Source organism: Microtus oregoni, unplaced genomic scaffold, assembly GCF_018167655.1.
Source record: "Microtus oregoni isolate MIOR12 unplaced genomic scaffold, Mior012 000009F_ref0000495, whole genome shotgun sequence".
Lineage (NCBI taxonomy): Eukaryota > Metazoa > Chordata > Mammalia > Rodentia > Cricetidae > Microtus > Microtus oregoni.
The window spans coordinates 12507906-12520759 of NW_024543068.1; the positions used below are offsets into that span (position 1 = coordinate 12507906).

At 41.2% G+C, this 12854-nt stretch overlaps 1 protein-coding gene across 1 annotated transcript; it reads right to left on the reverse strand.

Annotated features, from left to right (window-relative positions):
- Positions 1-1238: 1238 nt before the first annotated feature.
- Positions 1239-12848, reverse strand: Fcf1 (FCF1 rRNA-processing protein). The gene is made up of 8 exons (XM_041658244.1): positions 12791-12848; positions 12458-12525; positions 10898-10969; positions 9629-9777; positions 5709-5781; positions 4737-4824; positions 2252-2346; positions 1239-1378 (listed from the first exon to the last, which is right to left on the reverse strand). The coding sequence occupies exons 1-8, from the start codon at positions 12791-12793 to the stop codon at positions 1330-1332; spliced, it is 597 nt and encodes a 198-aa protein (XP_041514178.1). The 5' UTR covers positions 12794-12848; the 3' UTR covers positions 1239-1329.
- Positions 12849-12854: the final 6 nt, after the last annotated feature.

Genomic DNA, 12854 nt, shown 5'->3' on the forward strand with positions numbered 1-12854 from the left:
CTCTCTGCTCTTCTCCCAACTTTCTCTTTCCCCTCCATAACCCACTAAATAAATACCCACTTCCTCTGCATGGCATTCTACCCACCTCAGTCTCTCACCCACCATGCAGCTCCGTGCCCAGGACCTGATGACCCTCATGGCCCGCAGGCCACTGGGAGGCTCCCTGCCTGGGACTGCTGTGGTCACAGTACCCATGGCCTGCTGCTGCTTGGGGACCTGCGGCGTGTTCTCATGGCCCATTGCCCACTGCCACCACTCAGGGACCTGCAGCGTTTCTGCCACTGCGCCCCTCGGGGATCTGCAGCATTTTACTTAAACCATAACACTCACCACACCAGGCTTCTTTTTTCGTTTTTAAAACAAAACTTGTCTTCAACTTGCTTGATATTATTACCCTAACAATATTTTCTCTAAAATTGTATTTAAAGGTTTGATAAGTTTGAATAAAATGCCCCTCTTATGTCCACAGGCAGTAGCAGTATTATGAGGTGTGGCCTTGTCAGAGGAAGTATGCCACTGGGGGTGGGCTCTGAGGCTTCAGATACTCAAGGCAGGCCCAGTGAGTCTCATTCTCTTCCTGCTGCCTGCTGATCTGGATGTAGAACTCTCAGCTACTTCTTCAGTACCGCATCTGCCTGCACCCTGCCATGCTTCCGTGGTAACAATGTACTAAACCTCTGAAACCATAAACCAGCTGCAATGAAATATTTTCCCTTATAAGAGTTGTTGCTGGGCATGGTGGCGCATACCTTTAATCCCAGCACTCGGGAGAGGCAGGCAGATCTCAGTGAGTTCGAGGCCAATCTGGACTACAAATCCAGGACAGCCAGAGCTGCTACACAGAGAAACCCTGTCCTGAACGCCCCCCGCCCCAAAAAAAGAAAAATAAAAGCTGCTGTAGGCATGGTGTCTCTTCACAGCAACAGAACACTTACTAAGACACTAAGTAAATCAAATTATGTGAACACCCCCTGGAGCATCTCACTCATAAAAAGATGCAGTTGGGTAGGAAAGAAGACCCAGTGGTTAAGAATTAAGAGCACTGGCTGGTCTTCCAGAGGACAGTTCAGTTCTCAGACATCTTGTAACTTCAGTTCTGTAACTGCAGGGGATCTGAGGCCTCTGGCCCCCAAAGTTACCTGCACTAACATGTACATGCCCACCCGCAAACATACATAATACACATTTTAATAATATTATTTTTTAAAGATGCAGCTATTTTTAAAACTGAGACAAAATATGATAAAAAAAACAACAAAAAGTGTGTTTAATTAACTGACAACAGAGAAAGCTGGTAAAGAAACACAGGTGAATGTGGTCAGGTAAGAATTAGAACCGAGGAGCTCCATAATCGTCTGGCATCCGTTCAATGTTGTACCTGGTCAGGAAGAAAAACAGACACTGTTAAAAAAGGTATGGCACAGAATTCATCTGAGTCACCCCCACCCTTTACTCTCAAACCTTATCGGTGGTAACTATTTTAGAGGGACCCCACAATGAATGGCTTATACCAAAATGCTGACTATATTACCTCGTTCTTCAAAGTCACAGCATTGGCAAGGGACAACTAGGACTTGGGTCCAGGTTAGCCTAAATCAGCCCATATTTTTACTGCACTCTCCCAAATGGAAAAGCTGGGCACAGTAGTATTTATAGGACAGACATGGGAACATCCAAGAAGAATAAAGAACTGTTTTGTTTATTAAAATAAACATTTATCCCCGACGGGGAGCCAAAAAAAAAAAGAAAAAAATAAAAAATAAAAAAAAAATAAAATAAACATTTAGTTTCCAAGGTGAGGTGTTAATGAAATATTCTCTCTCTCTCTCTGAGATGGCCTCAAATGCACTGAGTAACAAGAATGATCTTGAATTTCTGGTGACTATTTCCGCAGTGTTGGGACTATAGGTATTCTACCACAGCCATTTTATTCCATGCTGAAGATCAAGCACCCCACAAAAATTTTACAAAAAGGATTACCTAAAAGGATGAGCTTGACTTAAAATGTTTTATAGAAAGTAATACATGCACTTCAAATAATCTTATTTTACCAATTTGATGTTTGTTTCATTCCTAAATCCTATCTTTATCTTCTGCCTTTATTCTTGCTATTTTGTCTCATTTCTTCAACTTTAGATGTAAACAGGATAGTGTCACTTCTTGGAAATCCTCTCTAACTTTATAACCTGCTCTCACTTTAACTGATGGCCAACCAAGTACCTCCAGTCACTTTCTAATAGCAACCCCTCACCTATGGTTAGAAATGTACATGATAGGAACTCCAGGGATCTTCCGGATTCTTCGTTTGAGGTCCCGATCAACTGTAGCCACAATGTAGCACTTGTGCTGAAAGAGAAGTCCACTGATGTTTACAAAGGACTCACAGAGTATCTGTACACACAACCACTGAATAGTCCCTCATTTTCACAGTAACTAGCAGAGGGAAGGATGCTAAGACCTAGAAGATAGTTACACAATAACATATGTAAGCTACCTGGCCTCAATGTGGTCTTATGAATCTTGAGGGGAAGAAGGAAAGAAGTGTTTAAGCTGCAAACTGTTTCCTGTCTCACACACAGGACTGCCACAGTTAAGGCAGACAATTCGTTAGTTTTGGGAAAAACGCCCTGACTGACTCCATGTAAATTCCTTATATTGGAGGGCACAGATCTTCCTTCCTTGTGACTCAGAGATATGTTGAAGTTCTTTAGTGGTGTAAGTAGGCAGGTCCTGGGTCAGGAGAAGGACCCCTAAGATTCAAAACCCCAGTTTGGCTTAACATTAACTATCAGCTGAAAACTATTTTGTTATAGTTTACTTCATATAAAAATCTCCATTAAGCCAGGCGGTGAGGGCACACGCCTTTAATCCCAGAACTTGGGAGGCAGAGGCAGGCAGATCTCTGTGAGTTTGGGGCCAGCCTGGTCTATAAGAGCTAATTCCAGGACAGGCTCCAAAGCTACAGAGAAACCCTACCTCGAAAAACAAAAAACAATGCTGTGCAATCAATGGAGGGAGGAAAGAAATCTCTGCTGGGTGGTGGTGGGGGCAAATGCCTTTAATACCAGCACTTGGGAGGCTGAGGCAGGCGGATCTCTGTGAGTTCAAGGCCAGTCTGGTTTACAAGAGCTAGTTTTCAGGACAGGTTCCAAAACCACAGAGAAACCCTGTCTTGAAGGAAAAAAAGTGTCCATTGAGTTTTATAAAACTTTATCATTGAGGTGGAGGTTGTGCTGAGGCCCCATTTATGGATCAAGTTGTTAAAGGGCAGAGTGGTCATTAAATCAAGATGGCCATCTTTAGCAAGGGCCAAGTTCTTCCTCTCTTCATTCTATCCTCTGCAAGTGTCAGACTCTCCCCCTCCCTTCCTATCTTTCTAGGTGCTGGGGATCAAATCCAGGACCTGATGCAGACCAGGCAGAACTCTAAGACTGAGTAACACCTCCAGCCTGAGAAAGGTTCTTAAGGGTACAACCAATCGCAGATGTCCTGTATTGTTTGATGAGCAGTTCGGAATGGAAGAACTCAAAAAGTAATTAATGCAGCATATGTGAGAGACAGCACCCTGGGAGATTCTCAGACAAAGAAGACATTTCTGAGTTAGGTATGGTAGGGAGGAACATCATTCCTTCATGGGGTGGAAATGGAACCTTATCTAAGATTCACAGGGTAGTAGAATGTGATATATTATTATAGCTACATGAATTCACTTAAAACATGTTATAGGGAATTTGTGGAATAAAGATCCAATCATTGTCCCAAATCACACACTAAGTTAATGCAGTTGGTTTTGTTTTAAGACAGGATCCCACTCTGTAGTCCTGGGTGGCCTAAAACTCATTATAGAGATCAAGTTGACCTTGAACCTTGAACAGAGATCCATTTGCCTCTGCTTCCAATGGGTAAAGGGTTGAGATTTGAAATCAGACTTCCTTCTCAAGCATATGGTCCTCCCATTATGGTTACAGCAGTGTTTTTAGATCTACTTTTTCAAGTGGTATCGTATCTACGCTGATTATGAACAACTGCTAAATATATATACATACATATATGCTTTATATATACAAAGATATATGCACATATTTTTCACATATATATTTCATAAATATATATTTTCATATATGTATATATGAAAAAAACCCACCCTAAGTACCTTACTGAACCTTAATATTCAGAAGGTAGGTAATAATCTGTGCCCCCGCTTTTTGGGGGGGATTCGCATTGGATAGCTGGAATTGGCTATGTAGACCAGGATGAACTTAAACTTAAGAGGTCTACCTACCTTTGCCTCTTTACCTCACCCAGATTGTGTCTTTTTTCCTTCCAAATATATATATTTGTGTGTGTTATGTGTGTGTTTAGTGTATATGTATGCAACACGTGTGTGCAGGTGTCTGCAGACGCCAGAAGAAGGCATCAGAACTGGACCCGATGTGAGTGTTGGCACCTAAACCTGGGTCCTCAGCAAGAGCAAGTACTCTTGATCACTGAAACACCACCTCTTCAGCTCCAGCTTGCCATATTTTTTTTTTCCTTTTTTCTTTGTTTTAGTTTTTCAAGAAAAGTTTTTCTGTGTAACTTTGGCTGTCCTGAACCTTGCTCTGTAGATCAGGCTAACCCCAAACTCACAGAGATCCGCCTGCCTCTGCTTCCCAGGTGCTGGGATTAAAGGAGTGCACCACCACTGCCCAGGTTTTTTTAAGCACAAAGTAAACACCTAAAAGCGATGCTGATACCTGAGTGACTCTCTGTACCAAGCAGTCATCAGCATAGGTTCCTTTGTGTGTGCACGGAAGTCGGTCAAATCGTGGATCCTTGGCGATTCTACAGGATTGTAAAAGTGAATTAAAGAAAACGTTCTCCATCCAACCAGTAAACCAAAGGTAACAAATCTACGTGGGCATTATGAGGTACCCTCTGGGCTCCAAAGCTTATGTTTTCATCTTATGAGGAAGGAAATTACAATCAGGAGCTGAGAGCGATCGAGCTCATTTACTACACAAACTCTAGGGCGTTTGTATTTCTGTTTACAAAAGAGGGAAAGAGATTCAGACATTAATTTGCTTAAACCTACAGAGTTAAGAAATTACAGGATTGAAAATCAAATCCATTTTAGGAAGTTGTCTTACACAAATATACTGCAAGATAGGCACAAAAGGATGATCACTATGGCACGGCCCATCAACAATATGAAGGCTCAATATATTTTCCTATGCCTGTCTGTTTACAAAAGAGAGAGGGAGAGAGAGAGAGAATTGAAGGTACGAATATAGGAGAACCTTTGCTAACCTGCTGAATAACAGGCTAGTTAGTGAACTGTATGTGTGGGTATGTGGGTGTTAAGATCCAGTAAAAAAAGAAAAGAGATGAGTTTTCCTCGAAATTTCTAGATTTGCATTTACATAGGAAGTGACCTGTGAAAAAATTTCACTATTCCTTTTCAGCTGTCATTCTTGTATGAGAACAAGCAGTGTGACGAGGAGAAAGAGTTACAGGCAGTTTTGAGTGTCCTATATGGGTAGCAGGAACTGGGCTGAGGTCCTCTGGAAAAGCAGCAATGATCTTAACTACTCCGCTATCTCTCCAGGCTCTTTTATTTTATTATTATAATTTTTTTTGTTTAAACTAACTGGTCAGGAAATCGTTGACTAGCAAAGAGACGAGGTGTTCTGAAGTATCTTCAGTGTACTAGACTATGTCCTTCCTACCTCAATGCCACTCGGTACTTCTGGCCCAATTTCTCAATTTCAGCCATCACACAATCAGTTATACAAGGGATACCTGCGAGGAACAAATAAACACAGCATAAAAATTAGTAACAGAACTTATAAAGGTATCCGCTGAAATATATTTATTTCAGTTTGTAAAAATCCTGCAGACTTCTGCAATGACAACAGACTAAGTCTACTGAAACAATCATTAAGAACTAAAAGAAGAGTCAGGTATGTCGACAAAGGCTTGTGATCCTAGCTGCTCCTGATGCTGATACAGGAGGATTAAAAGTCCAAGGCCTGCATGGACTAGAAGGAGCTCAAGGCCATCCTGGGCAATTTGGTGAGACCCTGTCTCAAAACAAAAAGTAAAAGTGGGCCAGCTAATAGCTCAGCGATACATGCTGGCCTAACATTCAGGAGGTCCAAAGTTCAATCCTCAAAACATGGGGCTGGGATGGCAGATGGGAGAGATGCACATCTATAATCTGAGCATTTCAGAGGTAGAGGCAGAAGAGTCAGTAGCCCAAGGTCATCCTGAGCTACACAATGAACTCTAAGCCAGCACAGACTACATGAGATCCTGTCTTAAGACAACAAACTCCTCCCCATACATATATATATATGTGTGTGTGAATACATATATATGAATAAATATATATTATATATTAAACAGAATGCTATGTAGCTTAAAAGGATGACACCCATCTACATATACAAACAAAGTAAAGTTTATTATTTAATGCAAAAACCAAGAACAGGCAGCTAAAATGTGACCTCTACACACAGTACGCATGATCAGACATCAAACAGTATGTGCTATGTGATCCTTGACAGCATCATGCTGAATGAAAGAGAGTCACATCAGAGGCTCTATATGTATGAAATGCCCAGAACAGGCAAATCTATACAAACAGAACTAGATTAATGTCACTCAGGGGGAGGGAAAATGAGGAGCACTGCCCATTGTGGGGCGTAATAACTGACGATACTGGAGGTTCTTGGAGCATACTTCCCTACTCCACTGCAGGCCCCATGCTCTCAGGGTTTATTACTGTGAAATTAAGTCTTCAAGCACATACGGCCTTCTGGTTCCATAACCATCTAATTTCACTGACCTAGCATTCTCTTCATTTAAATTTACTTTTAGTTTCTCTTCCCTTGTCTTTCAAAAGCACTACTATATATTTAAAATTTTAAATTATCCAAATGGTGGTGTATGCACTTTTAAGTCCAGCACTAGGGAGACAGAAGCAGGCAGATCTCTGTGAGTTCGAGGCCAGCCTGGTCTACAAGAGCTAGTTCCAGGACAGGAACCAAAGCTACAGAGAAACCCCGCCTTGAAGGAATCTTGTCCCTTTTTCCAAAATGTGGGCTCCTGGGCTCAAACTCAGGAGGTTTGGTGGAAAGTGCCTTTACCTGATGAGCCATCTTGCTGGCCTTAGTATACTTAATTTTTTTTTAGTAATCTTTTTTAGTATTTATCTAACGTGTATGAATGTTTTGCCTATATATATATATGCAATCATGCACATGCCTGGTGCCTGTGGAGGTCAGATTGAGGACGTGGAATCATTGTAAGCCACCATATGGGTCCTGGGCACTGAACCTAGGTCCTCTGCAAGAGTAACAAATGCTCTTAACTGCTGAGCCACCTCTCCAGCACAACCTGCTACTCCCAGCAGTTTTATTAAAAACAAAAAAAAATTGTTTTTTTGGTTGAATAGCCCATCTCCTATTAGACTTAAAATGTCTACCATCTACACTGAAAATAGGTATGCTGTTGCCTGGGCTTGCCTATTTACTTATTTCTTCACTTACGCACGCAGAGAGGATTTAGTGTGATTCTTGGAGGCCTAGGACTTTCTGCAGTGTGGTGGGGCAGAGCTGGAGAGCAAACCCAGGGATCATATGCATACCATGCCAGTGCTACCCTCAGCTCTACTTCCAGTTCCCACTCCTGCTTTCTTTCCAGTTCCCTTTCCTTCGGCTGAGGTTTCTTTGGTTTTGTGTATGTGTGGTACTGGGTATTAGACGTGGGGCATCACACGTGCTGGGCAAACACCCTACTACTGAGCTATATTTCTGGTCTGGATTTTATAAAATGTAAATAAGAACTAGCTTTAGCTTAAAGTCCCCAGTCATGATGTGGGATGTCCTTCTGTATATGTGTTGCTTTTATTGGTTGATGAATAAAGCTTTTTGGGCCAATGGCTTAGCAGAGTAAAGCCAGGCAGAAAATCTGAACATAGATAAGAGAGTAGGCAGAGTCAGGGAAACGCCATGTAGCTGCTAAAAGGAGGGCGCCACCGGAAGCTTAAGCCACAGCCTCGTGGTGATACAGATCAATAGACACGGGTTAAGATGTTAGAGCTAGGCAGGAATAGGCCTAAGCTGTTGCTGTAATTAATGTAGTTTTTCTGTGAGTACTTGGGTTAGATGACCAGGAAACGAATGAGCAATCTCCGTTTATAAATAAGCAACACAGGGGCTGGAGAGATGGCTCAGAGGTTAAGAGCATTGCCTGCTCTTCCAAAGGTCCTGAGTTCAATTCCCAGCAACCACATGGTGGCTCACAACCATCTATAATGGGGTCTGGTGCCCTCTTCTGCCCTGCAGGCATACACACAGAATATTGTATACATAATAAATAAATAAATAAATAAATAATAAATAAATAAGCAACACATATACAGAGGGACATCCCACATCACAGTCACATTAACCACTAAGCAGGACGTCTCTGCTCTAGGTGTGAAAGTCTCAGTACGGTCTTTCGGTAGAGGGATGTACTGTGTACACTGACCTCCGTAGCTGTCTTAGCTTGAGCTCCTGGATAACTTTACCACTGTCCCATATCAACACTGCTGCTTCACCTGCTCCGCAGATGGAGACGGTGTCTCTCGAGCCTGTAACCAAACTCTCCAACCACAGTAATGTATGCCTGTAGTATCCTTTTGAAAAGGAGGTGCAAAGTACCAGTATGAACGTCATTTGTCCTTTTAGCAAAAAACAAACAAACAAAAAACCCTATGAATAGAAACCCATCAATTATAAAATGTAACTGATCTTGTTTTTGTTGTTGTTTTTCAAGACAGGGTTTCTCTGTGTAGCTCCGGCTGTCCTGGCTGTCTGGTTTGAGACCAGATGGGCCTCGAACTCAGAGATCTGCCAGAGATCTGCTGGCTTCTGCCTCCCAAGTGCTGGGATTAAAGTCGTGTGCCACCACCAGGCTTCTTCTTCTTGTTTGGCAGTGCTGGGGACTTGGCTTCTCAATGCTAGGAAGGCTCCACTGAACCACTGAGCTACCTCCCTAAACCAAAAATGTAACATACCTAACTATTAGGAGCTGTTCTCTTGGATATGGTTTATGTTTTCTTTTTCCTACTCAGGATTACAAGTACAAAGGAATACCCAAATAAATAAGGGACTCTGTAACTGGCAAATTGTACACTGAGGTAAAACCACCTCAGACCTTTGGCAGCACAAATGAATGCTAACTGAACAAATGTGAAAACTTCCCACTATCTGACTTCCGGCCCTGTGACCACAAATGGCAAAGTGTTTTATTGAGCTGCCCTATCGTGGAGTGGAATGGAGAACGCATCCTGCTTCATATAAATGTATATACCAAAAATAGATTTTCATTTGTTCAAAATTTTAAAATCTAGGCTCAAAATTAATGTCTTTAATAATAACAGCCAAAGCATTGTTTTCTAAATTGTGACAACTGAACTATTCCTAGTCAAGTATGCATTAGATCTCAATTTATTGAAAACTGACAGTGCTGGGTTTATTGAAAATTCATAATCCTGGTAGTTCATTCATTGAGATCCTCACTTCCTTTCTTTCATGTATTTGGATCAATATGATTATTCTGTCCAGATGTGATAGAAACATAAAAGTACAATACTCACACTTGGCGTACAGACAGTCCATCATGGACTGCACTAAGTCGAGTTTGGCTTTGATGGAAAAGTTGATGAAATTGGTATCAACAAGGATGTGGTACGGTGGACCCAGCTGTGTATTGTACTGGAAGAATAAGCAGGAAGGATGTTGGGGGCTGGAAGGAAAAAGAAAGTAAGATCACAAGCTCAAGTCTGTGATTTTTATGTTAATGAAACCAAAAATGAAGTTATCTGCTTGAGAAAGTTCATTCAGGCAACTGTCCCTTCCCCTAGTTCATTGCAAGTCAGAGTTTAAAAGAAGTCAGGAAAGGGCCTGAAGAAGTGGCTCGGCAGTTAAAAGTATGTCCCAGTGCTCTTGTGGGGGCCCGAATTCAGTTTCTACAACTGACATTGGGTTTTTATAACTGCCTGTAATTCCAGCTTCAGGAGACCCTATGCCGCTAAGTGCCACAGACACCCAAACTCATGAGCACATGCCCATATACAGACACACATGTCCTTACACAAACACACGCCACACATAGCTATAAGAAAAAAGGGAATCTTTAAAAAAGAAGTTAACCACATGTTAATATCAGGCTCACTGAAAAGCTGTGACATGACTTCAAAACCACGATTACCCCAAACCTGGTTTCTCCTTGATCAGGACGGCTACGGGGCACAAAGAGGCTGACGGTAGTTATCAGGATAGAATCAACACTACCGCAAGTCTGCCATCCTCAAAATCCTAATACTTGTATGGAATGTAAACGATCGTTTAGCATTTGGATCACATATTATAGCAGAGCCTGTCGCTCATCTAAAAATCCATGATCCTCAAACATTGCTGTGTGAACCAGTATCTATGTGACAATATAGCCTCTGTGAACCCAGAGCAAAATACGAAAGACATGGTAAGATTTTTTCATAAAGTTAAATATACTAACATTAAAGGAATGACTTTCATCCAGAATATATAACTTTACCAATATAGTCTCTCTTTTGTGAAATTTTTTAGTGTGGCAATTACTTAAGAAATTTTTTTTTTGAAAGAAAAAAAATTTTTCCCCAGTGCCATAGGGGAAAACTTAGTGCCCCATGGGATTCAGAGACCCCCAAAGCACTGACATTAGTATATCCTATCAATACCTCTTTCATTTGTGTGCGTGCAGAACCTGCTAGTAAATCACCATCTGACTGGTAAATCACTCAGCTCACAGGAAGCCTGGACTCTAACGGAGCCATGGGTTAGGATCTCTTTACTTTAATGAGAACTTGACGTTCGTTCATACTCACACTTCTCTTTCCTTCAGCGCACTGGGATCTTTCTTCTCTTTCTTTTTAGGCTTTAATCTATCCTTTTCTTTACTGTAAAAAAGTAAATCAGAAGAAGAGGAAAAATGATATAGTGAAAATTTCATCGGGAAGTTCCAGCTTGCTGGGGACGTCACTCAGTGATAGAGCACCGGATGTACGTATGGAGCTCTGGGCTCAATCCCTATCACCTCAAGTTCCAGTCCAACGTCTTTCCTTTCTCTTTTATTCCTTCAAGGCATCAAAGCAATCCAGTTTTGTACCTGTGATGCTAATATCAACATACACTTTGATAGCAAGTAACTGTAGGAGGAAGGGGCTTAAAAATATAAAAATTAATCAATAAGGTCAAAAAACTCAAAAAATGTTAATGAGTAAATTCTAATTACACATTAACTTTTTCCTTAACATTTATCAGTGATTAATTCCAAGAGAGTAATAGAGGTTTATTATGACAAAAGACATAAGAAACTTACTATGTATAATTAATATATGCTAATAAAAATCTACTTATAAGAGGCTGTGAAGAGGTTGACACTACTTTCTGAATACTTCTGAATATCCCAAGCTGGACCTGATAGCCTTCCCAGCACCAGGGAGGTAGACAGAGGTAGACAGATTTCTATGAATTTGAGGTCTGGTCTGTATTGTAAATTCCAGGCCAGCCAAGGCTACATAGTGACACCCTGTCTCAAAAAGCAACAAAAACAAAACAAAACAAAAACCTCAGATAACCAGTATGGGGCAAAATTTTCCCACATTACTTATAAAGGCCTGAGTCATAACACACATATAAAACTCTTAACCACAAAGAAATTATCAGCGGGACATCATTCCTTAAAAATATACAATAAAAGTTCACATAAGAAGCTGAGAATAACAGTTCTGAAGGCTTTAACGATCATTCTCTTGTTCTAAGAAATCATTCTCTTGTTCTAAGACTCTTAAAACACAACAAAGGCTGGTTTTTATTTAAAAACTGTTCACCCTGTCTTTACTGATGTAAGGAAACTGATTGGGTCTTCTTTATCATGGGAAATTATCACTCTAGTTTCTTCTAACATTTTGAAATTTTTTCTTTCTTTTTTAAAATTATTTATTTATTTTGGTTTTTAGAGACAGGGTTTCTCTGTAGCTTTGGTGCCTGTTCTGGAACTCATTCTGTAGATCAGGCTGGCCACAAACTCACAGAGATCCGCCTGCCTCTGCCTCCCGAGTACCGGGATTAAAGGCGTGCACACCGCCAGCCTAACATTGTGAATTTTTGTAATTTATAAAATGGATGTATCTTGGGGTTTTCCCTTCTCCCTTTGAAACTTGGGTGTCAGAAATTGGAAAATGAAGACAAGCATTGTGGGACCCCACCGGCTTTTATACAGTGACACCATCCTCCCCACCTTCTAGAACGAGTGACTATAATTCCATGCAATATAGACCTAAGACATAATAAGCAAAACAAAAACAACAAGTTTTACTACTTAGCCCATTGTGATTTCTGTATCTCTGATCAGTTTAAGAAATCAGTTGATTCTGGCCACTCACAGTCTCTCATCTCTGAGACTAAGCATTCGCTTCATGGTCGCATATCTTCTTGTTTTCTTTTGCTTCCCCTTGAAACGGAAATTTTCGAGTTAAAAGAGCTGGAAACAGTACATCCTTTAAAGTATCCTTCTCCTATTTTTCTTGCCGCTTCTCCCTTTACGCAAACACAAGCCAGACCCTTCCCCACTCTGTAAAACATAGGTTCCTTCGAGCTAAGACCACAATGGACAAAACCAAACACAAGGGAAGCTCCGAGGCTACATCTGGCCACGCGCTGAGCTCCCATATACCCGCAAAGCCCTCCGACAAAGTTCCTTCTCCCACTCTCCTCACCATGTTCACGCTGCACTCCTGTTTCTTCCGGAATCACTTACTGCGCAACACTTTAACGTCATCC

Excerpts from the sequence above, each read along its gene's own strand:
- Fcf1 (XM_041658244.1), bottom strand. Across the intron at positions 5,782-9,628 it reads GGACTGTCTGTACGCCAAGT|GTATCCCTTGTATAACTGAT; the intron begins GTGAGTATTGTA and ends TGTTCCTCGCAG. Across the intron at positions 2,347-4,736 it reads TGGTACAGAGAGTCACTCAG|CACAAGTGCTACATTGTGGC; the intron begins GTATCAGCATCG and ends CTTCTCTTTCAG.